The sequence below is a fragment of the Dendrobates tinctorius genome, unplaced genomic scaffold (genome assembly GCF_039654945.1).
Source record: "Dendrobates tinctorius isolate UK_male_01 unplaced genomic scaffold, ASM3965494v1 ptg000042l, whole genome shotgun sequence".
NCBI lineage: Eukaryota > Metazoa > Chordata > Amphibia > Anura > Dendrobatidae > Dendrobates > Dendrobates tinctorius.
Window position 1 is genome coordinate 6,683,506 of NW_027361710.1, and position 27,539 is coordinate 6,711,044.

The window sequence follows — 27,539 nt, forward strand, 5'->3', positions numbered from 1 at the left end:
GGCTATTGTGTACAAGGCACTGATAGATTATGGTCTTAGAGCTGAGGCAACCCTCCAACTCAAGAATGAGGATGTAATTTCTCATACAAAGTAGGTAGATGTTCCTTGTGCTTCCAGCTGTTGGCCCTTCACAAATTTAAAGTGTTGCTCCACTACTCATATTGATGACCTATCCCTGTCACAGGTCATCAATATAAGATAGGTGGTGAACCGGCACCCTCGCCGATCAGCTGTTCTCAGTGCCAGTTGGCAGCTGTGGAACTGAACATTATAGATCGTCAACTACAGTATGTAGCAGTTGTTGCAGAGTACTGATGGTTCACCTCTATTCAAACATCAGTGGAACTGTTGACCAAGCTGTGCTGTTGAGCTTTGTAACTGCTAACACCATTCTGGCACTGAGAACAGCTGATCGGTGGGGGCGGCATGTGTTAAATTCCCACCAATCTTATATTGATGACCCATTTTTAGAATTGGTCATTAATATAAAAGTAGTGGCGCAGCGCTACTAACTTTTTGCCACTGCAGCATAACCGCTGTGTGTGAAACAGAATGTTAATGTCAGAGCTGTCATTTGCCTTGTGCTTTTAACACTTATTACTGATCAGCAAAAATGGATGAGAATAGGAAGAGCTTCACTTCTGCAGATATTATTCTATTTATATTTTGTCTTGTGCTATATTAGTTTTCACATGAAGTATGTGACTGCGCTCCTTCCCAGATCTACCCTCTAAATAAATACCGTTACATGTGCTGGGTGCACGTGAGCAATGCCAGTGTCTGTGTAATTGGGACCAAGCTCAGGATGAATTTGATGGAGCTTGATGGCAGTACGTGGAATGATTACAAATGCATTTTTCAGAAGAACCTTTCTGAAGGGCTGTAAATGTCAAACTGCTTATCATTCAGTCATTTGTATAGGACATGGACAGGAACACTTTGTTTCCTCCATGTGGCATTAATTTCCTTTTCCTCTGATCACCAATGAGCTGCTGGGTATTTTTTGTGAGTAATGCCTGTCCGGAAGACTTGATACAGATGGATCCTAGTTGGCCCTGTTTGGGGGTAGACCACCCCGCATCCTGGACCTCCGCTGACCTATATGCATTGAACATGACACATACGACTGAAGGGTTTTCACCCGAAGTTGTAAAGGAATACTGTATTTACTGCGGCGTAACCAATGGATATGAAATACTAACAATGCGTCCGATTTGAAGCATTTCCAGGTGCCTTTAGGTGCGCTGCTCCTTCACTCTATTGATCTACAGGAGTTTGGTGGCTTCCTCCAGAGGAACTGGCACCATTCTCAAGCTATTGCTAACTGGGTGAGCCACCTACCTATTTGATTTTTGTCATAATTCCTGATTCTTTATCAAATCGCCTGACGGGTATTGTATGGCAAGGGTGAGCAATTAACTTTCCCAGAGGGCCGCATCAATATGTTGACATTAATTCTGCCCAATATTAATACTAACCTACAATATTGATATCAATTATCACTTAAAATTCCCTATATACCGTATGAACCCACCAACAGCCATTCTGTATACAGCATGAGCCTCCCTAAATTCAGTATGAGCCCCCCTAAATTCAGTATGAGCCCCCATGTAGCCTCCCTATATTCAATATGAGACCCCACATAGCCTCACACAGTGATCGCTGTGTGTGACTGGGATCTGTCACAGAGGTACTGCACCTTCTCCTAAGGTGTAGTGCCCCACCATCCAGGTAGGGTGGGAAATCCTTTCCACACTCCAACATTCGCACCCCACACAACAGGGTAGTTCTGCACAACCACATTGCGGCTCAGTGCTTAGAGAGTAGCAGAGCACCTTTGGTGGTTCCCTGTTTGGAACACTGGATGTGCTGGAAGGTGGGTGGCGTTAAGGCCTGTTTCACATTTGCGCTTTATAGCGCAGTGTCGGCCTGCGCACGGCCGCCGCTAAGCCCTCCCCCCTGCCGGCTCCCTGCCCGCCCCATCCGGTCATCGCCGACTACTAGCGCACATGGGCGCTTGCAATCTGCACACCCTGTCTTTAGCATAGGGTGCGCAGATCGTGCGCTGGCCGTGCGCTAGCAGGATTTTGTCGTGCGCGCCGAAATGCAACATGCTGCGTTCGGCGCACATGGGCGCACCTTCAAAAGTGCGCAGCGCACAGCAAAATCCTGCTAGCGCTATCTGCGCACCCTATGCTAAAGAAAGGGTGCGCAGATCGCAAGCGCCCATATGCGCTAGTAGGCGGCGAGGACCGGATGGAGGGGGCGGGGCTTAGCGGCGGCCGTGCGCAGGCCGTCGCTGCGCTATAAAGCGCAAATGTGAAACCGGCCTTGGATACATAAGAGTGGGAAAGTGTAGGATGACAGGTCAGTCTGACAGAAGGTCAGTCAGGTAGGAAGTCACTCAGACAGGAGTGAGGATCCCTGGAAGAAGGGATGGAGGAAAAAGTGCTGCAGCTGCCTCAGTGATCTGAGCCAGCTGGCATGGGAAAGGAGAAGGACGTAGAACTGAAACCTAAGCTTCCATAAGAGAGAGAAAGACCAGTACGGAACGAAGGAGTAGAGAGGACGTGGGTTAGAAGAGGAACCCTGCCTATAGGTTCTCAGCGCAGGGCCGGGGCCTGGTCCCCGAGGTTGTATGGACACTTATGGTTCTGCAGCAGACACCGGTGGAGTAGTTGGCTGTAAATGCACTACTCCCATCTAAGGCTGGTTTCACATTAGCGCTTTTTAAGCGCACGCACGGCCGGGGGTAGCTCCGCCCCCGAGCCGGCTCTCTGCCCGGCGTGCCCGCCCCTTGCTTGTAGCGCCGCCTCCTAGCGGACAGCGGCGCCTGCGATCGGCGCACCCTATCTTTAGCATAGGGTGCGCAGATCGTGCGCAGGCCGTGCGCTAGTTGCGCTTTGACCTGCGCTGCGCACTTTTGACGGTGCGCCGTGCGCGCCAAAATCCGAAAAGTTTGATTTTGGCGCGCACGGCACACCGTCAAAAGTGCGCAGCGCAGATCAAAGCGCAACTAGCGCACGGCCTGCGCACGATCTGCGCACCCTATGCTAAAGATAGGGTGCGCCGATCGCAGGCGCCGCTGTCCGCTAGGAGGCGGCGCTACAAGCAAGGGGCGGGCACGCCGGGCAGAGAGCCGGCTCGGGGGCGGAGCTACCCCCGGCCGTGCGTGCGCTTAAAAAGCGCTAATGTGAAACCAGCCTAAGACTTGGGGCACAACAGCAACTGGATAGAGAGCTGGGACTCAGGAGAAGGGAGTCCCCGAAGTAGGCTACAGCTGTCTGCCGTACAAGTAGAGTTCCAGGGAACATCAGTAAGGAGGAACTCCAGTGTAACTCAGTACTGGGAGATCTTCACACTTTAAGACGCTATAGTGGAGTCGTTCAGGAAAGGCACAAAAGTTGGCGGAGTGTGGAGGGGAGCTTTCCTTCTTGCCTGGAGGTTGGCTGAGTCCCTGGCCCGGAGGACACGGTACAGAAGCGGGCACTACTGTGAGTAAAGCTTTGGAACTGCATGCCCTGGTGTCCTCCATTCCTTCCTGCGTCCGTCTGCCTGGCACTGCAACATCCCCTGCGCCGGACACTACACCACCTAAGTGTCCCCACATCTACACTGCCCTGGGACATCAGCCCTGCCTGTGGAGGGCTATACCATCACTGCTGCACCACACCATCTGTCCCAGAGGATCTGTCTGCAGCGTTGGCTTAACACCTCCCTTGCCGAACACCACAGGTGGCGTCACGAACTATTCCAGTTAAACTACATTACAAACTTCCATTGATATTTGGGCGCCCAGGGCCACGGACTTGGTCAACGCTGCTGTGACACATCCCCCCCCCCCCCCCCGGCACCAGCCTGGTACAGAGTACCCCACGGCCCTGGGAGGGCGACCCACATCCATGATCACATACAGTTTCTTAGATTTCTATTATGTACAATATAAAATTGTGGTACCGTGTTAGCCAGAAAAATAGATGTAAATACTTATGTCCCCCCCCCCCCAAAAAAAAAATTTGAGAAAAGTATTCAAGGTGTGATACCTTTATTGGCTAACCAGAGAAATTATCACACCTTGAATACTTTTCTCAATTTTTTGGGGGGACATAAGTATTTACATTTAGATTTCTATTATAAACCTATCTGTAAAAATTGGATGCCACTTGGATATTCCGTGTGAGATCAGATATTTTTATTTCTCGCACCCATAGACTTGAATGTGAGTCTCATCCGAGATTCGGTAGAAAAGGGTTCATGCTGCTTTTTTTTTTTTTTTTGTCTCATGGACAGTTGAACCGAGAAATTATTCTGTGTGCACAGCCCTATTGAATAACCTTGATCAGTGCCCTGTCTGTGTACTATCTGACCGAAAATCAGACAGCAAACTGACGATTTAAATGCTCGTCTGCATGAGCCCTGAGGCTAAGTTCACACATCTGTGGGAGTGTTAAAATCCAAGAGAAGTAGCCCAATTTTTCCTCAGGTGTCAACCTAGTTGTACCGAATTGCTTTTGTGTGTTGAAGTGTCCTTGCTTCCAAGCCATTAAAAAATGGTAATTCGACCTACTGGTAATTGTGTTTTTCAAGTACCACACCGGATGGATGCAACGGAATTTATTAAACATTCTTTATACAAACGTTACTTCACATAAGTACAGAATTTTCTCAAGGGGAGGGAACTAATCGTGCTGTGAAGATGGTTTAATGGAAACACAATTACCAGTAGGTCTAATTACAGTTTCCGAGTCATCCTTCCTGACAGCACTATGGTGGATACCAAAGTATGGCATTAGGGTGGGACCACTGCTTGAAGAACCTTCCTGCCCAAAGGCAAGGCCCTACAGATCTGATGAACTGAAGCTCCCCCTCTTTCTGACTATGAAGTGGATACTGCTCTGGTTGAATGGGCCCTTAATGTTTTGAGGGGCAGGCGTCCTTTCTGCTTCATAAGCCAGCCCAATTGTGGATCTAATCCATATCGCTATCATGAATTTTGCCTCCTTCCCCTTAATTCCTCGTATTCGACAACAAGTTTAGATCCTGTCTGCAGTCCCTGGTAGCCTCTAGGTCAGGGGTGGGGAATGTCCGGCCTGCAGGCCGTATATGGCCCTCGCTATCATCTGGTGCGGCCCCTAGCCACTTTGCCTGTATTTGGCCATGGGGCCTTTAATTCAAATAGCGGCACTGCACACAGCCGCTATGTGGCTCGGCGCCGCCCCATCGCTCATTCAACCTATCGGCATCATAGACGTCAATACAGTTCAAAGCAGTGATGGAGGAGAGAACATCAGACACTCCCTATCCCATCACTCCTCCTCCTCTTGTAACTCAGCAGGCAAGCAATGACATCACTTCCTTGTTTGCCACGCTGTACCATCAGTGGAGTCGCTGAGACCGTAGCAGAGCCTGGAGCAGTGCGCAGAACAAGGAGGAAGGATTAGTAGTGTGGGGGGGGGGGCTGCACTATTCTGTGTATTGGGGAGCTGCACTATACTGTCTGTGTGTGGAGGGGGGGAGCTGAACTATGCTGTCTGTGTGTGGAGGAGGGGAGCTGCAAGTTATTTAAATGTTTGATTATAGTTGGCTAATGTGTAAGTTATTCATTTTTATATGACCCCCGAACACCAATATAAAATTCCAAATGGCCCTTGGCAGAAAAAAGGTTCCCCACCCCTGCTCTAGGTAACTGAGAACCATCTGTCTTGCGTCTAAAGGCCCTGTTACACACAACTATGTCCCAGAGATCCCACCAATGATCCAACATGATGGGATCGCTGGGACATCGTTAGGCTGATCACTGGTGAGCTGTCACATAGACAACCCCTCCAGCAATCAGGATCAGTGAGCAAGCTGGCATCCAACGTAAACAGCAGGTTTCTAAGAGCCGCGCGTCTCTTAGAAACCCGATGTTTACCTTGGAAACCAGCGTGCAGCGTCGCTGGCTCCTGCTGCCCCACGCAGCGATGCGTGCTGGCCAGCGGGAGACCAGCGATGAAAAAACTGCCCAGGACGATCCAGCACGATCAGGGGGGCTGGTCGCTGCTGGAGAGATCACTGATGTGTCACAAAATCGGCGATATCGCTGTGTAACAGGGCTTTAAGAGGTGGAAAGTCTATTCCTTAGGATTCCTAAGGTGCTGGCAGAAGGAAGAATAACCTCCTGATTTATATTTAGGACAGATATAACTTTGGGGAGGAAGGCCGGGCCTCAAAACTATTTGATCCTCGAATATCTGAAGATAAGGGTCCCTTATAGATGAGGCTTGTAACTCTCCTACCCTCTTGGCTGATGTAATGGCCACCAGAACGGCAGTTTTAAATGAGAGCCTACAAAACTCTGCATTATTCATCGGCTCATGCGTGTGCCTACATGGTGCATTGAGCACCAGGTTGAAATCCCAGGATGGGACCAATCTCCTTACCAAGGGCTTCAGTCTCTGTACGGCTCTGGAAAACCTCGCTAACCAAGAGTGGGCCACAAGGGGAGAATCAAACAAAACGCTTAATGCTGAAATATGGATTCTCAGGGTACTTCTATAACCAGCCCCCTACTTATGTGCCCCAGGCCATAAGCTACAGTCTGTTTTGGCTGTATCCTCCATGCTCGGGCATACAGTAGGGCAGCCATACCGACATTCTGGTAGTGCATTTTATACAATAGCCTACTGATGAGGTGCCCCTGGGTTCCTGCTTCTTCTGCATTCCACCTTGGAACGCACGCTGACTGCGACTCGAAAGTGCTCTGCCCGGCTGCACTGATGACATCACCGGAAGTGCGCCTGCAGGCATGTTCAGCGTGCCGGAGGCAGACGCCAGAGCTGAGAGTCTCCCTGCGGGAGGAAGTGGTTTTCAGCCCAGGAGCAGCGCTCACCAGGTAGACTGAGGGACCCCCCCCCCCCTTCGGAGGGAGTCTGCCACAGACTGTTTTACAGTGGGAAGGGAGAGGCTGGGCCACCCAATCCACGCTGGATCTGCCAGGTACATCCAGGAGGGATACGCTGGAGCTTTACTCTTGTTATTCCTATCCTCCATGTGACTGGAAAAAACAGGGGTGAAGAGGGGAGGGTTCTTTTAGCCTCTCGTTGTTTCCTGTCCCATCAAGGATAAGAAGGACTACCTCCATAGTGCTGTCAGGAGGGATGACCTGGAAAAACACCTTTTTGGAAGATCACTTTTTTTACTCAGGTTTATCACTAAGCTACAAATCCGTGATGCAAATGTGAAGTCTCCGAACTGCAGCTGTGTCTCACGGATCCCCATAGACTTGAAAGGCTGAGTCTGATCTGCACATAGGATCCATATACAGTAGGATCAGATTGATACCTGTGCTGAGTCATGGGGATCTCGCTATCCGATCCATGGTTTTAACAATGTGTGACTAAATCTATTCTACTCTGTGGGACAAAGTACTGCTTGAAGGGGGGGGGGGGGGGTATGTACAGCAGTGAATTGGCCTAAGGGCACAGTCAGGCGGCCGTATAAGGGTATGTTTCCACATAGCGCATTTCTTGCGCTTTGGACGGAGTGGATACCCTGGTCCGACCAAAGCCCCACCCCCTTCTGTACATACGGTGATTCCGGATGTGCTCATTGAACAAATCCGGAATCGCCGCATCGTATACATAGAGCAAGCTGTTTACCTTGCTGAGACTGAGTGTCTCCGCAAGGTAAACAGACATGTTGTGGTGTAAAAAGACGCGCCGCGTGTCTGGAAATGCAGGGCTGCCCGATGCTTGTTCGCGCGCATGGGGAGACGGGATTTCATAAAATCAGCTCCACTATGCTGTAACATCTGGATGCTGCGGATTAATGCAGTGTTCAACCTGCAGCTAATCCGGATGTAATCCCGCAAGTGGAAACATACCCTAACATGGACGAAGATCATATCGCAATGCTCGGACTGGCCTACGGCTCTCCTGACCTGAGTGACAGATGTACAGAAATACGCAAAATGCTCAAGTCAGGCAAGACACCAACCAATCCGAGCATTGCGATGTGATTGTCAGTGTTATACGGTCGCCTGACTGCTCCCTTAGGCCTCTTTCACACTTCCGTTTTTTTTACAATCAGTCACAATCCGCCAGGTTTTGAAAAAAAAACGGATCCTCAAATTTTTTTTGAGGATCCGTTTTTTCCCATTGACTTGCATTAATGGCGGATTGTGACGGATTGCTGGCCGTTGCATCCGTTTTCTGTGAGGATCCGCCAAAAGTTGCTGTCCGTCACCATCCTCAAAAATTTCAAAACGGAGCTTGTAACGTTTTTTTCTCTGGCGGATCCTGCAAACACTGATTTAACACGAATTTCTTTCTGGGTGCCGGACAAAACAAAAAATCTCTTTCTCTCTTTCTTTCTCTCTTTCTCTCTTTCTCTCTTTCTCTCTTTCTCTCTTTCTCTCTTTCTTTCTCTCTTTCTCTCTTTCTCTCTTTCTCTCTCTCCCCGGCGATTCCTTTAAATTTCTTCATTTTCAGGATCCGTCTGAAAACGGATCCTGTGCCATCCGTTCACATCAGTTGAGAACGGATCCGCTTGTCCGCCTTTTTGGCGGATTATAACTGATGCAAAAAACTGAAGTGTGAAAGAGGCCTAAAGCTAAGTTCCTGCAATGAGGTGCAGAAAATCTGCAGCATCAAAAACTCACCAAATAGCATAACTTGCATTTTTTTGCAGCTGCATTTTTGTCATATTTTAATTAAAACTATTTTATTTTGGAAATGTCCTGTTACTTAGCTTTGCTAAGATTTTATTGAGTCATGTGTAGGTTTATTTCTTTTACTCATTTATGTAGCGTCATTAATTCCACAGCACTTTACAGACATTATAGGCACTGTCCCCGATGGGGCTCCAAATCTAAATTCCTTATCAGTATGTCTTTGGAATGTGGGAGGAAACCGGAGAATATACAAACTTCTTGTAGATGTTGTTCTTGGTGGGATTTGAACTCAGGACCCCAGCACTGCAGTGCTAAACACTGAGCCGTTAAATGCGCTTTTATTGCATTTTTGCTGTGGAAAAACGCAAAAGCAATTTTCACCTGTGGATTTTCCTCCTTATATTCAAGTCTGTGGCTAAAATTTGCAAATAATAGATGTAAATTTCTCTTTAGGCAAATGTGTTGCAGATTTCAAAATTTCACCACAATTCAGTTTCAGCAAAGTAAAAAAAAAAAATAAAGCACAGAAATATCATGCCCACTATCGGTGATAAGCGAATGTGCTCGGATATTGTGTTATCCGAACATGCTCGGGCGTGATCGAGTAATATGCTGCCCGGAAGACAACGCTGTCTCCGCACTTCATCTCCATATATCTCACCTCCCATCAACATCTATGTTCCTGTGACATCAGCCGATCTAGAGGAAATCTCACGTGTGCGTGTGGCGCCCCTGAGGCTGTCGCCACAGAGGTACTGCACCTTCTCCTAAGGTGTAGTGCCCCACCAACTAGGTAAGTTGGGAACTCCATTCCACACTCCAACACCTGCACCCCACACACGATAGTTCGGCAGGACCACATTGCGGCTCCATGCTTAGAGGGTTGCAGAGCACCTTTCGTGGGTCCTTGCTTCGTAACACGAGATGTGCTTGGAGGTGGGTGGAGTTAGGATATATAAAAGGTTGGGAAGGTTTAGAATTACAGATCAGTCTTGAAGGTCAGTCTGACAGAGGGTCAGAGAGGAAGGAAGCTACTCGGGAGGAGTGGGGATCCCTGGAAGGATTGCTGCAGCTGCCTCAGTGATCTGAGCCAGCTGGCACGGGAAAGGAACAGAAGGAGAAAGACGTAGAACTGCAACCAAGCTTCCATAAGAGAGAGAGGAACAGTGTGGAACGAAGGAGTAGGAGAACAGAGGAGTTGTGGGATGGAAGAGGAACCCTGCCTATAGGTTCTCAGCGCAAGGCTGGGGCCCGGTCCCCGAGGTTGTATGGACACTTATGGTTCTGCAGCAGACACCAGTGGAGTAGTTGGCTGTAAATGCATTACTCCCATCCAAGACTCGGGGCACAACAGCAACTGAATAGAGAGCCAGGATTCCGGAGAGGGGAGTCCCCGAAAGAGGCTACAGCTGTCTGCCATACGAGTAGAGTTGTTAGGAACATCTTACAGGAGGAACTTCAGAGTACCACGGTACTGTAGCTCTTCACACCTTAAGGCGCAATAGAGGAGTCGTTCAGGAAAGGTAAATGTTGGCGGAGTGTTGGCGAGGAGAATCCTGACTTGCCCGGGAGGTTGAGTCTCTGCCCCGGAAGACACGGCACGGAGGCAGGCACCAGTGTGTACCACGGACTGTGAGTAAAGCTTTGGAACTACAAGCCCTGGTGTCTTCCATTCACTTGTGCGCTAACACCGTCAGCACCGCTACATCTGGGTACCAACATTCCTCACACCACCTGCGCATATACACTGCCCTGGGGTTACAGCTTCACCTGTGGGGAGCTACACCATCTATGCTGTAACACACCATCAGCCCCAGAGGATCTGCACGCAGCATTGGCTTAACATCTTGCTTGCCAAACACCACAGGTGGCATCACGAACTATCACATAAACTATATCATAAAACACCATTGATTTGGGCACCCAGGGCCATGGACCGGGTCACCGCCGCTGTGACACCACATCCCCCTGACACCGGCCCGGTACAGAGTACCCCACAGCCCTGGGAGGGCGACCCATGCGCATTATTCTCTTCTTTCCTCTGCAGTTTTCTGCCTTTCTTTTGGCGCAGGCACAAAGTGTCTTCTGTGCAGGTACCTTTCTACTGGCCCTGAGGAGCAAAGTGACTGCAGGGAATTAGATTAGTGGTATTACTGTAAACTGGATGCTGGAACTGGTGAAAACTGATCAGATCACGATTAGTCAGGTTTGTGAACGGGGTCTGATGGTGACTGTGGCAAAATTGACCTTCTTTCCCTTGGCACTTTTATATGAAACCTGCAGCATCTGGGCATGTTTCAATCAGTTTCCGTGTTCCAGTAGACATGGCGCCTCTTGTGGTAAATCTGATAGAGGGATCAGTAAAGTGTTAGGGTCCCGTTACATTTAGCGATGCACCAGCGATCCCGACAACGATACGACCCGGGCAGGATCGCTGGTGCATCGCTAAATGGTCGCTAGTGAGCTGCCAAACAGGCAGATCAGCGATGCAGCAGCGGTCGTTACTTACCTGTCAGACGGCAGCTCTGGTGACTACTTCCTCCTGCGTCCATGGAGTCGCTCATCGGTGCCAGTAGGAAGCCAACGACGTGAAATGGCCCAGGACGATCCTGCGCGATCAGGGATATCCAGCCGGGAGCCGGGTCGGAGAGAAGTGTCACATGTAGCGAGATCGCTAGCAATTATCGCTGTTGCGGCACAAAATCGGTGATGCTTTAGCGATATCGCTAACTATCTCGCTATGTGTGAAGGGGGCTTTAGAAGTAGAAGTTAATCGGCTTTTAAAAGGAATGTGATTGGAATTCTATGAATTCTCCTCTCAATGGAGGCCTGTGCACACTTCTTCTCCATGGCTGAATGAGCAGAATAGTCTAAAGAAATCCAACCAGTCAGAGGTTGGATAAGATTTCAGTGTTTTTTGTTTTTTTTTCTATTTTTTTTTTTTTATAAAAAAAAAAAAAAAAAATTGTAGCATATTCAACACAGAGATGGAATCGCACCACTTAGTTTGGATTAGTGTGTGTTTTTTTGTTTTTTGTTTTTTTTTTTTACGTTTCCAGAACCTCATTGACCCTTGTCACATGACGGTGATGCTATGATATACCTTGGCCATTTTAAGTGCATCGTTATTCACCTTTTTTCCGAGGCCGCACCCTTTGACTCTCGGATAAATCCCCTGAAAATGACCGTAGTTATGAGCCATGCATGAGGTGTCGCCATGTCACAGGGTTAGGAAAGTGAGTCAACAGGTGACTCAAAGTTTCAGGTAATACAAGACTCCTTTGATGTATACTTCACAATTATTTGTGTTGTGTGTTATTTAGTTTTTGAAGGAAATTAACCACTTTTTTCCTTGTACACCCATGTGACTTTGTTCTGTCTGTACAGCCGTCTTTCCTGTCATGGCTCCAATTGCTTTGTTACAGGTTGTGAAATTCAGCCAAGGTTATGTAACGTTGGCTAAAGTCCACACCTGTGTCTGATAACATTACAGGTGACTTTCTGTCCCCCGTTGTGGGGTGGATCTGCATTCCAGGTTGAAGTGCCTTATGTGGTTGAACATATAGAAGAAGCATTTTACCCACAACGCCCTGCTCTATTCCTGTCCTTCCTCCCTACGGCTATGTTACTATGTGGTTTAACTGGATGGTGCACTTGGTTTTTAGACTTCAGCCGCACTGAGCGCAAAACTGTAGAGACGGCCAAGTGGAGATACTGCAGGAAAGGATGGAGTCAATGCTGAAAGTGGAGCCAAACTTAATCTGCATGGAGAGGAAAGTGTCATCAGGAGTTTACCTTCAGCTGGTCACAATCCTGAAATGATCATCCGCTATCCTGCCCAGCTCCTCAAGGATAGGACCGTGTCTTGTGCGGCACGACATGACGATTGCAATGTCTCAGTGACATCTGTTCACGTCTAATGGTTGTCACTGGGGTCAGCAAGACCTGTCGTAGACACAATGCAAGAACCCAGCCCTCTTGTCAGATGAAAGTTGCATGCACCCTGTCTTCTCTAAAATAATCATGCGACAGCAATTTGCATAAATATTTTGTTGCCTGACAAGTCTGAAAATTGCAGTCATGTGACTTAGAATGTGTCACCAGATCAAAAGTGGCCAGTTTTTGCTCTTGTTTTATTCCTGCTGCTCTCCCAAGTAGTCGTGTGTGTGTTTTTTGTTTTTTTTGTTGTTTAAATCTGCCATTTATACCAGAGGTACGGGCCTTCTTTTATTTGATCATTTTTATGGACTTCCAAGGGGGCGTGGCTTGCTTTTCTAATTAAAATGGCCCAGATCTCTGGAACCGTATGGTGGATTTTAACATAAAACCCAATACTCAGGAGAGCAGCGGGAATACGAGAGCAGAAATGGCCCAATTTTGATCTGGAAACAAATATTCTTTAAGATCCCATGTTGTCCTGACCTAAAGCTGCGTGATCAGATAGTGTATATGGTTCTAATTTGGATAGGGTGAGAAGTATCCGGGGTGCTGGTGCAGCAGCGAGCCTAAAGTCTTGGCACTGAGAGCACAGATTTGATGCAAAATTCACAAACGGATCACAGCGGGAAATACAGGCAATGAACAGCTACGAGTTATAGCCTTTAGTTTCCACAATCGGGAATTGCTGCGGGTTTGTTTCTGCTTATTTATGCAGCATCAAACCCCCAGTGGACAGATTTTACAGCATAGTGGATGTGATTTCTAGAAATCCCATGTCCACTATGCGTCTGTGTACTTGCGGATCACACTCGGAGGTTGATTTGTGGCACGTCGTTCATATCTGCAGCATGTCAATTTCGCCAATATAAATGTATTGAATGCAGTAAATCACGGTTCAGTGTACACATATGTGGATACAAGCACACAACATAATGTAATTTCTTGAAGGAAGTCATACGACTTTAGAAAACCCCAGGGTTTAGGTTTCCTGAATAGTTATACCTGACCTTGACTTCTATAATGAATAGCCACACTTACATAATATTAGACACATGATATGGTGCTCAGGAAGTGGGCTGATTGAAGAAGAAAAAGGTTCAATACTTTGTGAACTCTGGTTTTTGCAGAGAAAGATGAAAACCCCCCATTACTTTGTATAGAGTTTTAGTATGCTATAAAAATGTGTAAATGGCTCCTTAGTGACTACAAGAAGTGAGTTTAATCTACCGTATGTATATTCAGAGAATTGGGATTCTGAAAAACACTGATAACAGTATTTTTTTTTTTTTTTTAGATTGTATAACCCCGCCCACACCACTGATTGGCTGCTTTATGCACACTATACTCCTAAAGTTGCCAATCAGTGGTGGGGGAGTGGCTGGACTATATGGCAGCATCTGCACTAGTCCTCTACTGATAATCTCCTACTGATTTCTATCAAAACTACACCAAGCAGACCAGTAAGTGACACATGTCTGGTATCAGGGTCTCTGTCCCTAAATTATGCCGTTCTCAGGCTAGTTTCACACTAGCGTTTATACGGCGCCACTAAGCCCCGCCCCCTGCCGGCTCCCTGCCCGCCCCATCCGGTCATCGCCGCCTACTATCGCACATGGACGCTTGCGATCTGCGCACCCTATCTTTAGCATAGGGTGCGCAGATCGTGCGCTAGTAGGATTTTGGCGTGCACTGCCCGGATGGGGCGGGCAGGGGGCGGGGCTTAGCGGCGCCGTGCGCTGCGTCAAATAAACGCTAGTGTGAAACTAGCCTTAGCTTAAATAATGAGAGCCTGGTAACAGGTTTTCATTAAAGTTGAAAGAAGGCTGTTAATCTAGTTAAACCTAGAACATAACATTGATCTAGAGGAAGACTAAAGCCCCATTATTAGGGGGAAGACTCTCTCTGGACTCCACGTATGGCAATCTGCTTAGTACCCTTAATTGAGTAGCATTTCTGGTGTACAAAGCACCAGCATTTTATACTAATCCTAAATGTGGGCATAGTCGCGCTCCTATACTACCCCAGCTCCACCGATTTACGCCGAAAAGCTGCGTCAAACTGATGAAAACCAACCAAAAGTGGCAAATTTTTTGCGCAACTCCCGCCTTTTTTCAGTTAAAGTTATCACTGGCCATGATATCTATAGAGGTGGAAAATTAACACAGCGACTGACCGTGCATATATGGTATTTGGTCCATACGTTTTTATGGATGTTCTGGAAATCTATAAGCACAAGATGTGGGTGAGGAACACCACTTCTGAGGGTAGGTGCGGGTCCTGCATCTGTCAGACATATTATGGCATGTCATATGAATAACCTTTTAAAAGTGTGAATTACATGGTAGTCACTTTTATTTTTCAGGGCTTCACGTAACGCATAGTCCTCACTCTACTCTGTCTCACGGTTTTTAAAAATGAGTGGATTGAGACAACTCTACAATTTTTCTGTTAAAATAAGATTTACATGAGATTTTCCCGTAATGGATGTAAACTATGAATAATTGAAATCCCTTATTCTCTCTGCAGCAATGGCAGCGATCCGGAAAAAGCTAGTAATTGTTGGAGATGGTGCATGCGGGAAAACCTGTCTGTTAATTGTGTTCAGCAAGGATCAGTTTCCTGAGGTGTATGTGCCGACAGTCTTTGAGAACTACATTGCTGATATTGAAGTGGATGGAAAACAGGTGAGAAGCGAGAAATTCTAATAATAAAACTGCCCAGTTAGGCGTGTGCGCCTCCTTATACAGTCATGGCCGTAAGTGTTGGCGCCCTTGAAATTGTTCCAGAAAATGAAGTATTTCTCCCAGAACATTACTGAAATTACACACTTTGTTATACACGTTTATTTCCTTTGTGTGTAATGGAACAACATACAAAGGAAATAAACATGTATAACAAAGTGTGTAATTTCAGTAATGTTCTGGGAGAAATACTTAATTTTCTGGAACAATTTCAAGGGAGCCAACACTTTCGACCATAACTGTATGTACGTTAGCGCTTTTGTGAATATTTGTGTTTTTTTTATTTCTCTAGGACTTGTTATATATATTTTGTGGGTTGAAATGATTTTATTCTGATTTGGTCAGTCATTGTAATAATATAGTCTTTGAACCCCTGCCTTCTACCAATGGAAATATTAAAATCTATATTTCTGAACACTAAGTAAATCATCTTGCAGAATTTACTAAAACATTTTACGTTTTCATTTGTGTCAAACTCCCCAAGTGTCTTTAGATTTCTCCGTCTCCTGTACGTTCTATATAAGCTTTGAAACAATATCAGCAAAACAGAATTCATTGTCTAAGAGTTGGTGGTTTTTAGGGCTAATGCTGGTTATAAAGGCCTAGACAAACTTCTGCACTACAATTAATTTGCTTAGAAAAAAACAGGAGTAACTAGTCCATCCAAAAGTAATTTTTATTAATAAAAAATTATATATCGTATAAGCCGAGACTACTAATTTTGCCACGAAAAACTGGGTAAACTTATTGGCTTGAGTATCTGTCCTTGTATGCATGGCTCCCCCATCGCTGTCCTTGTATGCATGGCTCCCCAATCGCTGTCCTTGTATGCATGTTTCCTATATAAAAAAAAAAAAAAAAATATATATATATATATATATATATATATATATATATATATATATATATATATATATATATATATATATCTATCTATCTCTCCTACACTCCTTCCTGCCAGCCCTCGATGCATCTCGTGCCAGTAGCTCTTCCTTCAGAGCGAACATGTGGCCCTGCTCATTTAGGTAACGAATATTCACTCCACGCCTATGGGAGTGGTGAGGCGTGCATATTCATTACCTTAATGAGCAGGGCCACATGATCGCTCGGCAGGAAAGCTGCTGGCACTGGAACCAATGAGATGCAGCGAGGGTGTGCAGGAAGGTGAGTAGAATGTCTTCTGGAAGCCGGTGGCTGCGGGTGTCTCTGTGTGTGCTAGAAGAGAAAGTAATAGAAATGAATATTCATTTCTGTTTAGCAGTGGGCTCAGTTACAGCCACAGCAGCCGGTTGATGCCTCCTGTGACCCGCTGCGCTGCCGCTCGCCCTCCCACGCTGACCCTATGGGACAATGACTTGTGTATAGGCCAAGGGGGGTCGTTTTTCAGCACAAAAAAATCTGCTGAAAAACCCGGCTTGTTACACGAGTATATAAAGTATATTTATCTATTTCTCTCATGCCACATAAGTATTTTGGTAGGGAACAGATAAATAATATAATAAAATTAAATACAAAAAAAAAGTTACCAGTATAGAATAGAACAGGAGTTTGTATATTGTATATAATAATAATCTTTATTTTTATGAACATATTCCGCAGCGCTTTACAGTTTGCTCACATTATCATCACTGTCCCCGATGGGGCTCACAATCTAAATTCCCTATGTCTTTTGGAATGTGGGAGGAAACCGGAGTACCCAGAGGAAACCCACGCAAACACTGTGAGAACATACAAACTCCTTGCAGATTTTGTCCTTGGTGGGTTTCGAACCCAGGACCCCAGCGCTGCAAGGCGGCAGTGCTATCTGAGCCACCGTGCTGCCCCATGTATCACTAATACTGTATATAGGGGGGGGGAGGTCAATCGTGTTTAGATCATCAGTATCGCATAACATGTATACCAGTATAAAAATGCACCATATGTCACCTTACGGACCCCCAAGGAAGCCCACGCAAAACGTGCTTTGGGTCTGCTTACTTATTTGGTCCACATGGGTGACATATGGGTAAGAGATTTTAGGAATCAATATTTGAAGTTTGGGTTCAAGAGATCCTTTATGGCTATGGTTTTTCAGTGCAGTTATAATGAATTATATTACAGTATGTTGTCCATATGGTGCATTTTTGCACCACTACTTCATGCTGCCCTCAGATTACATAGCAAAAATCTGCTGACAGATTTCCCTTTTAAATGCCTGATACTTTTGGTCCCCTTGGAGATTGTGTGCCACCAGATGTTTGGTAGCATGTAACACGTCTCTCCCTACTGACAAGCATAGGGTTCATGTGTATCGTGGAGTCGGGATACATAGCTCCTGACGGTCAGATGAATGAGCACAGCTATCAAAGTGTATGGGGAGCTTTGGTATCATGCATCAAAAAAATTGATTAACCCTTGATTTACATGGAAACATCACTTTGTCTTCTGGGTGTTTTTGAAGTATAAGGGTATGTGCACACGCTGCGGATCCGCTGCAGATTGGCCTCTGCGGATCCGCAGCAGTTCCGCAGACATTGTACAGTACAATGTTAGTCAATGGTATTTCAAATCCATAGTGCACATGCTACGGATTTTTCCGTGCGGATTCCGCTGCGGTTTTGACACCTGTTCCATTATCCAGGTGTCAAACCGCAGGTCACTTTACCTGCCGTTTTACCTGCGGATCCGCACGGAAAAATCCGCAGGTGAATCCGCAGCGTGTGCACGCAGCCTTATAGTAATATTGCCCTTTTGACTCTTTTAAATAAAAAAAAAAAAACCACTATGGTCCAACAGGAATTGGCAAATGTGTAATGTTGCCAGAGTTGGTTTTAGTTCAGTCTTGGTATATGATTCTACTGTGCACAAATAAATCTTGGTGAAAGTTTACCTTTTAATTGCATGGCTCTTGGCCGGCTTGTCGAAATCTTCTTGGTATTTGTGCCGGTTATACAATCTGAATGCGCTAAATGCTGAGCACCTCCAAGTTCCACTTTTCTCTTTCTGTCCTGCTCGCGCCTAATCCTATAATCCTTCCTCTCCTTCTGTGCGGACTAATTAGGTTATTTCAATGTAGGTGGAACTGGCTCTGTGGGACACAGCGGGACAGGAGGATTACGACAGACTGCGCCCACTCTCATACCCTGATACCGATGTCATTCTGATGTGTTTCTCCATTGACAGCCCAGACAGTTTAGGTAAGAAAATCCCTATATCAATGTAACGACAGAGAAGAGATGATCTGAGGGGAATGCAGGGCCATTTAGAACATTGCATGCTAACTATTTGGTGCAGTGTCCTTCTTTTTTTCTGCCTTTTCCATTGTCCTTTTTGCTTACTGTTCCCAAAAAATGCAAATTAAACTATTGTCTATTGTGACTGTGTTAAAGGCATGCTATGGACAAAACTGATACTGTTATGCTTATCAGATGCCTTAAAGGGATTAATGCCATCGGCTTGCTGTAGTTTAAAAATGGTAAAATCGATATTTTTACTCTTCGCCACGACAGCACCCACTGGAGGTATCGGATCCGCCCATTTGGAACAGGAAACCCTACAGGAAAGATAAAAGGGGCGGTCCGCCTTTCCTCCTCAGTTTTGGTTTCCTGTTCCAAATGGAGCAGGATCCTGCAGGATCTTACCCGGGCCATGCATCCGCCTGTGCGGTCTCCTCGGGAACGGCAGGGGCTGCGGTCCGGAAGCAGCATCGGGGGAGATTCCGTTTGACGGCTCCCCCCTCGTCTGGTGGCATAGTGGTAATGACCGGGTCCGGGGAGGGCCGCCCGGTCTTACCAGGGAGCGGGCTGGTCCGGCATCCGGGGGATCCCCCCCAATCGGTGGGGATATAACGTGGAGGTGAGGCCATGAGCGCGCGAGCCGCGCGTGTGAGTAGCGGTGGCGCGGGAGCCGGCCGGCACCCGACGCTCCTATACCCCGGAAGTAATGGTTGAACTTCCGGGGTAGGATGGCGGTGACAGGGCGACTTCCGGGGGCACGACAAGAATAAAGATAAAACAGCGCTGCATCGTTGGAACCATGTCGTCCCCCGCAGAGTCGCAAACCCCAGCAGGGGATTCAGCTGGGGGCAACTCCACCAGGGATCGCAGCGCCGGGACGGAGACTGCCCGCAGGAGCGAGGCAGCAGAAACCCGATCCAGACCGTCTCAGCCATCCGACCCGGTATTAAGCTTCACTGGGTGAGTGTGCAAAGTATATACTCTACCTATTAAGCTAACCTCCTCCCTCCCCCCCCCCCCTCTCTTTACCTTTGACCTCTCACTTCAGTCAAAGAAAAAACTAAACATAAAGAATGCGCATTATGTTCAGATCCTCTCCCTGACTCCTACCCCAAAAAACTCTGCAAACAATGCATGAAAGAGACCAGACAGGGGTCGACGATATCTTCCAAAGATATCCGAGCCATAATTAGGGAGGAAATACAAGCCATCAACCGTGCCAGCACTCCCGCAGAGTCCAGTCATAAGAAACAGGTCATTGTTAGTTCAGAGTCAGAGGAAGAACAGGAGTTAAACTCAGGCTCCGCATCCACGTCCTCATAGTCATCCTCGGAGATGGAAGGACGCGCATGTTTTCCACTGGACAGCGTAGATAACCTTGTAAAAGCGGTTAGAAATACTATGGGATGTGAAGAGGAAAGGGGAGCCCAAACCGCGCAGGACATTATGTTTGCGGGATTGGCAGAGAAAAAGAGGAGATCATTTCCGGTGATACCGGCAATTAAGGACCTCATCAAAAGAGTGGGAGAAACACGACCAGAGGGGTTTTCTCCCATCAGCTTCAAAACGGAAATACCCGTTCACTGATGAAGACCTATTAAAATGGACTAAAGTACCAAAGGTGGATGCCGTCATATCCTCCACTTCCAAACAGACCTCGATCCCGGTCGAGGACGCAGGATTGTTAGCAGACCCATTAGGCTGAATCTTCGCTCAAAAGGTCCTGGGAATCCACCACCGGGGTATTCAAACCCGCAATAGCCAGCACATGTACTGCTAGATCAATGCTGGTATGGGTAGATCAATTAGACCAGCAGATTGAGCAAAGAGTGTCAAGGGAGAAACTGCGTGCAGCCATCCCGTTGATAAGAGGTGCAGCTGCCTTTATGGCAGACGCTTCAGCGGACACCCTAAGACTGGCAGCGAGGTCGGCAGCCCTGGTGAATAACGCCAGACGCGCGCTGTGGATAAAGAGCTGGAAAGGGGATGCACAATCAAAATCCAAAATTAGTGCAACCCCATGCGAGGGTGAGTTCCTCATTGGAAAAGCCTTAGATGAAATTCTCGCCAAGGCAAAAGAAAGGAAAAAGGCCTTCAGTGATTCTCCAATTCCGTTTTATAGGAAAACCTTTAAGAGACGGCCATTCGGGAGAAGAAGACAATCGGACAGAACGAATAGATGGGCCACGAAAGACGAAAAGCAGAAGGGTACCATCTTCAGAGGGCCAACATATAGGAGAGATAAAAATTAAGAGTTTAGACCCACCAGTTGGGGGTAGATTAAAATTTTTTTTTACCAAGTGGGAACAAATTACGTTAAACCCATGGATTATCAACATAATCAAGGAAGGAATAAAGATTGAATTCCTTCGGATCCCCTATGAGTTCTTTGTTATAACTCGCCTTAATTCCTCACTTCAGCAAAAGGCTCTCGAAGACGAGATTCGAGTCCTACTAGCTAAAAAAGTTTTAGTTGACGTCCCTGAGGAACAACAGGGTAGAGGCTTTTACTCTCCCCTGTTTTTGGTGTCTAAACCAGACGGTACGTTTAGAACCATTATTAATTTAAAGAAGCTAAATTCATTTATAAAAAATAATTTCAAAATGGAATCAATTAGATCCACTATAAAGCTTCTTTTCCCAAATTGCGTAATGGCAGGGATTGATTTAAAAGATGCTTATTATCATCTCCCTATACACAACAGATTCCAGAAATACCTAAGAGTCGCAGTGGAAGTCGAGGGAAGGATTCGTCATTTCCAATACGCGGCAATGCCCTTCGGGCTTTCCACGGCACCAAGAATATTTACCAAGATGATGGCAGAAGTGATGGCCTACCTTCGCCAAAAGGACACACTAATTGTGCCATATCTAGACGACTTCCTAATAATTGGGAATTCAGTCAAACAATGTACTGAACGCGTAACTGACGCAATCTCCTCTTTTCAGAGCCTTGGCTGGATCATCAATATCCAAAAGTCCAGACTCGATCCGCAATCTCTCCAGACATTTCTAGGATTTCAACTAGATTCCTTGACCCAGAGATGTCTACTACCTCAGGTAAAAATCACCCTCACAAAACAAAAAATACAAGCAGCTATAGATAAACCACGTGTATCCTTGAGAGGAGCAATGTCACTATTAGGATCACTAAATTCTTGCACCCCGGCAGTCCGGTGGGCCCAGTACTATGTCCGTACGCTACAACACCAGATCCTCCAAGAGGATAAGCGACATAGTGGTCATTTGCAGAGCAAAATAACCCTGTCACAAGAAGTCTTGACTTCCCTAGAGTGGTGGTTAGACGATGACCATTTATGTTCAGGAGTTCCATGGGTTATAGTTCCATCCTGTATCGTAACCACCGATGCCAGTCCCCAGGGCTGGGGAGCCCACATGGAGAATGGGTTTCGTCAGGGAAGGTGGAGTAAAGAGGAATGCGATTACTCATCTAATTTAAAAGAACTGACTGCAGTGTTCTATGCTCTATACAACTTTCTTCCGCAGCTCCAACAGAAGCATGTAAGGATCCTATCGGACAACACCACCACAGTGGCATATATAAACAGACAAGGAGGAACTCGATCAGAGACTCTGATGTCTTCAGCGGCAAGAATTTTAAACTTGGCAGAAAACTATTTTTTGTCCCTCTCGGCCCTTCATATCAGAGGCGAGAGCAATCAAAAGGCAGACTTCCTAAGCCGACACTCTACGACAAGGAGAGTGGTGCCTCAATCGGAAGGTCTTCAGGGACATAGTAGCCTCATGGGGACAACCCGAGGTGGACCTTTTCGCCACAAAGGAGAACAGGCAGATAAAAACATTTGCCTCCCTATCTCCGTCAGATCACCCAGACATACTGGACGCCTTTCTAGCTCCATGGAATTTCAACCTGGCGTATGCGTTCCCTCCATTGATCCACCTACCTCAAGTAATTCGGAAGATCAGAGACGACAAAGCAAGAATAATCTTAATAGCACCGTTCTGGCCAAAAAGACCGTGGTTTTCGTGGCTGCAGATTATGTCAATAACAGATCCTTGGATCCTTCCGACTGCCAATCTACTCTCCCAAGGCCCCTTTTTCCACCCTCAAGTGCTCAGCTTGCACTTGACGGCGTGGAATTTGAGAGGCAGTTATTGAGGACAAGAGGATTCTCGGAGTCCTTAATTACTACACTACTACAAAGTAGAAAACAGTCCACAACCCAAATTTACACTAGAATATGGAAAAAATTTCTTCAATTCCATACAGTACCTCATACAGCAGAAGTTCCGATAATACCAATCTTGGAATTTCTGCAGAAGGGGAAAGACTTAGGCTTAGCAGTAAATACACTGAAAGTACAAATATCGGCATTAGGAGCACTATATGGCCATAATATAGCAGGCAACAAGTGGATAACTCGTTTCATTACAGCATGTGAACGAATAGCTCCAATCCACATACCCTCCGTCCCTACATGGGATCTAAATCTGGTCTTAGACGCCCTAACGGTAGACCCCTTTGAGCCGATCGACACAATATCCTTCAAATACTTAGCACTTAAAATGGCCCTCTTAGTATCACTGACCTCAGCTAGAAGAGTGGGTGATATTCAGGCCTTGTCAATAGATCCACCTTTTTTCCAAGAATACCAAGACAGATTGGTATTAAAACCAGACCCTGCCTACCTGCCAAAAGTGGCAACAAAATACCATAGATCTCAGGAGATACTCCTCCCAACCTTCTATAAAAATCCCTCTACTCCGGAAGAGCAGAAGTTCCATACTCTGGACATCAAAAGAACTGTCCTAAAATGTATTGAGAGGTCCAACAGTTGGAGGCAGAGTAGGGCCCTATTTGTTTCATTTCAGGGCTGTAAGAAGGGGTATGGAGTCACGAAGAGCACCATTTCCCGGTGGATCAGAGAGGCCATACGTTTAGCCTACTCCGCAAAAAACGAAGATCCTCCAGGGAACATCAGGGCGCATTCCACCAGGGCAATGGCAACCTCTTGGGCGTAAAAGGGAGATGTTCCGATTGAAACTATATGTAAGGCGGCAGTTTGGTCATCCCCTTCTACCTTCTATAACCACTACAGACTTGATCTTTCATCAACCTCTGACTTAAGCTTTGGCAGGACTATCCTTGGCACGGTGGTCCCACCCAGGTGATGGTCTCTGGAATCTCTCCAGTGGGTGCTGTCGTGGCGAAGAGTAAAAAGCCGGATTACTTACCGGTAATGCTCTTTTAATGAGTCCACGACAGCACCCGCTCACTTCCCCCCCTAAGGATATCAATAGTTAAAGTATATTAACCAAATAATGGATAAGAAAGATGTTAAAATAAGAGAACATTGCCTAATCCTTGGCGGTCCTTCTGGTACTCTGAAACGTAAAACTGAGGAGGAAAGGCGGACCGCCCCTTTTATCTTTCCTGTAGGGTTTCCTGTTCCAAATGGGCGGATCCGATACCTCCAGTGGGTGCTGTCGTGGACTCATTAAAAGAGCATTACCGGTAAGTAATCCGGCTTTTCTCTCCACTGCACCAGCTCTCAGCTGCTGTTCCCAGTGACTGTTTACAGGCTGCAAGTGTGATGTCACGACTATAGTGCATGTGACTGAAGTGACCAGTCGCTGGGCTTGTGTCGTGTACATCGGCATTCCCGCTGAGACTGTAGAGAAGCACTAACCAGCGCTGTAGTGTGGATATCTCCCCCTGTACACAATCACAGGGTGAGTTGGCGCTAGAGCCGGGGAGGGCGAGTTACACAGATTTTATTAACTACACCAAGCCAATTGGTTTAATAGCGTAGCATGAAACGTGGATTCTCATGGTCTTAGAATCCATGTCATGCATTACCACTTGAGGCTCTGCGCTAAGCATACCAGTGTACTAGTGTGGCTCGGTCTAAAATTGTTCCTTTTACTTTTTTTTTTTTTTTTTTTTTTTTTTTTTTCGGATTTTGGCTCTGTGACATTTCATAGTCCGTATACATTTGGGCATTTGTAATTCTTTGATATGACACACAGACTGAAAACAAGTCATGGGCCAATGTGGTTGGATCGTAATATATTATGATGCCCATTTTATGACATGACTTCAGTTTTACATAAATGGTTAAAAATGTTTTTTTTTTTTTTTTTTTCTTTCGTTAAACAGAGAACATTCCAGAGAAGTGGACTCCTGAAGTGAAACATTTCTGCCCTAATGTTCCCATCATTCTAGTTGGAAACAAAAAAGATCTTAGAAACGATGAGCACACCCGGAGGGAGCTGGCAAAGATGAAGCAAGTAAGTATGAAACAAAAAAATCAATCTGGTTGTTTTAGACATTTTTTATTACCGTAATTAGATTATCTGTTGCCGGATGAAGCAGTCGGTCTAGTGTTCTTCTTGGGAACTCTTTGCAATGACAGCTAGGTAGTAATCTATGGACTCAGCCCTACCCTTACCGATGGAGCACATCAGAGAAACATTTGACGCAAGACAAATTTTAACAAACAATATCAGTGCATCTTCATCTGAATGATTCCATAGACCCAAGGAAAAGTAAGTTTCCTCCACACAGGGTACATTTACCATAATGGGCAAATGTTCAGTGTCATACATGACTTTCCTTTCATTGTATACTCAAACATTTTTTCCACTTCTTCTTTTTTTTTTTTTTTTTACGCTGGACGTTTTAGAAGGAAGCAAAGAAAATTTGAAATAAATTAGGTCATCAATTTGCATGCAGTTGTAGGGGGAGTTAGAAAGTGAAGGAAATAGGATTTTTGCAGGTTAAAGATTGCTGGTTAAATATTGGTGTATTAGAAAGAACCTGCTTCAGTTTGAAGAATGAAGATGTCGGTTAGGTTTGCGGCAGAAGGATGCCGTGGTATGCATAATAGCCGTCATCGTAAAGACTGTAAGATTAATAATGGGTGGTCAGTGGAAGACATTAGACTTATTATTAAGAGTTTTTAAGTCTTTCAAGGTTTTATAAACCATTGATGCATAGTTACCAAAATTTTCCAGTAATCTTTAAATTATGTCAATCTCAAGGGCAATGATGGTAAACTTGGATAGCTTGTAATTGAAGGTAAACTTCTGTCCTTTTGTCAATGTTTGGGGAAATGGTGGCGATAATACTCTATGTGCAGCTCCGCAAGTGATCACATCCAGTCGCCACTGTCATTTGGAACAGCTGATCAGTGGGTGTGCTGGGTGTTGTGTACGTCGTGTACCGGGGTGTGTTCTTCAGGATACAGAGAAGTCACGGGTGAGAAAACAAACCCCCACACCAGTTCATTCACCGTAAATATTTTACTTGGTTATGTGACTCAACCAGAAAGTTGAAAACATTATACAGACCTTCAATCGGGAAGCTGAGACTCTTGTGCTGTACAGCTTGGCATCCAAACAATTTGTACCTACTATAATTTCTATAAATCTACCTACTGGCATGCTGGTCTAAATTGGCTGTCTGTTACCTGTTAACCACCTTGTAACTGGAACCATTATGAATGTAAAGGTAAGCGCACATCTGCATATAAAAAGTAACTGACTCTCGGCCAGAAAAGTTGGAGTGTCATGTGGTTTTTTTTTTTTTTTTTTTTTTTTCCTCACTTAGCATCCGTATGACATGCGTATGCAATGCGTTTTACCATTAGCTTTTACATTCAGTAATTCTGTCATTTCAAGCTAATAAAACAATCTTACAAACAGGAATATGTCAGTGAGGATGTATAATTACTGCAGTGTGTGTAGTTTACTGTACATTTATTTAGGTATTAGAGAATTAAAAGGAAAAAAATGATTTGGGTCCCCCTAATTTTTAATCGGCTCAGGGAAAGCCGACAGCTGGTTGCTAATGTTTATAGCTTGGGAAGTTGACAGGGTTCATCAGCTATGAACTCCGGTGATCTTTCTCATGTCAGCGCTAAACAGTGCAGGAGCGTAATTGCGCTCCTGTCTCAATGTGTTCTGGTTGGCTTGTTTAGAGGTTGCATCATCCCATCGCTCAACAAACCAACCGGATTAAGTAGAGCTGGTGTTCTTTGTGGGACAAATGGATTATTGAAGGACAGGTGATGAATATGCTGGTTTATAATATTTTAATTTTCACTAATAATGGGTAAAAGAGGGTGGGAACTGGTCTTTAATTGAAAGAATGACAGATTCCTTTATTTTAAATGGACTTTATTCTAGCTGTGTATTTTTTTTACAATATGACTATGGGGTTAGTAATGGAGGCATCTTAGATGCCTTACCATTAGTAACCCCTGGGCTGGATTCTCAGCTGACATCAACCCCAACCCAATTGCCCCACTTGCCACCTCACCAGGCCAAGTGGGAAGAGCAAGGCTAAGCGCCAGATTTGGTGCATAATATGGATGTGCCATTTCTGGGGTGGCTGAGTTCTTAGTCTGGGAAGGGGCCAATATACTTGGCCCATTCCTAGCATATAATATCGCTATAGAATTAATATCACCCTACAGCTTTCAGCCTAGCTTTACTGGTTTTTTATTTATAGGGGGACCCCATGTCTTTATTTTTGGGGTTCCCCCATTTTAATCAGTTAAGGCTAAGTAGACCGCTGTGAGCTGATATTTAATATCCTGGGAAGCTCAATGTTCACAGCTTTGGAAGGGGGTTATAAACATCAGCTCATAGCCGCCAGCTTACCCTCGGCTGATTGATAAAAATGAGTGGGACCCCACACCACTTTTTATTATATTGTATTCTGACAGTTCATTCTGTAAATTGTATCAGCTGAGTACAGTCAATGTCGGGTTTCCAATGAGATGGGTGCGTAAAAATCGCATGGCACACCGACCGTGATTTTTTTTTTTTTTTTTTTTCACACACCAATTGACTAGTTGGTGAGTCTTGGTCGTTTCACGTGGCCATATGCAGCATGCTGAAAATTTTTCCTTCCCCTAACTTACAGGTGAGGAAAAACTTGATGACCACTGCCTCATTGACTAACATTGTATCAAGTGCAATGCAAGGTTTTTTCACATTGTA

At 45.8% G+C, this 27,539-nt stretch overlaps 2 protein-coding genes across 3 annotated transcripts in view; both read left to right on the forward strand.

Annotated features, from left to right (window-relative positions):
• The window catches only part of LOC141088895 (rho-related GTP-binding protein RhoC), a 71,664-nt gene that overhangs the window by 38,027 nt on the left and 6,098 nt on the right, over positions 1-27,539 (forward strand). For both annotated transcript variants that reach the window (XM_073575119.1, XM_073575120.1), the window contains exons 2-4: positions 15,119-15,276; positions 18,389-18,509; positions 24,691-24,821. In XM_073575119.1, the coding sequence (XP_073431220.1) occupies positions 15,121-15,276; positions 18,389-18,509; positions 24,691-24,821 (408 nt within the window). In that variant the 5' untranslated portion in view covers positions 15,119-15,120. The remainder of the gene's footprint in view (positions 1-15,118; positions 15,277-18,388; positions 18,510-24,690; positions 24,822-27,539) is intronic.
• On the forward strand, positions 19,608-24,646 carry LOC141088894 (uncharacterized). The gene is made up of 2 exons (XM_073575118.1): positions 19,608-21,608; positions 22,056-24,646. Exons 1-2 carry the CDS (start codon positions 20,604-20,606, stop codon positions 23,550-23,552), a joined length of 2,502 nt encoding a protein of 833 aa, XP_073431219.1. The 5' UTR covers positions 19,608-20,603; the 3' UTR covers positions 23,553-24,646.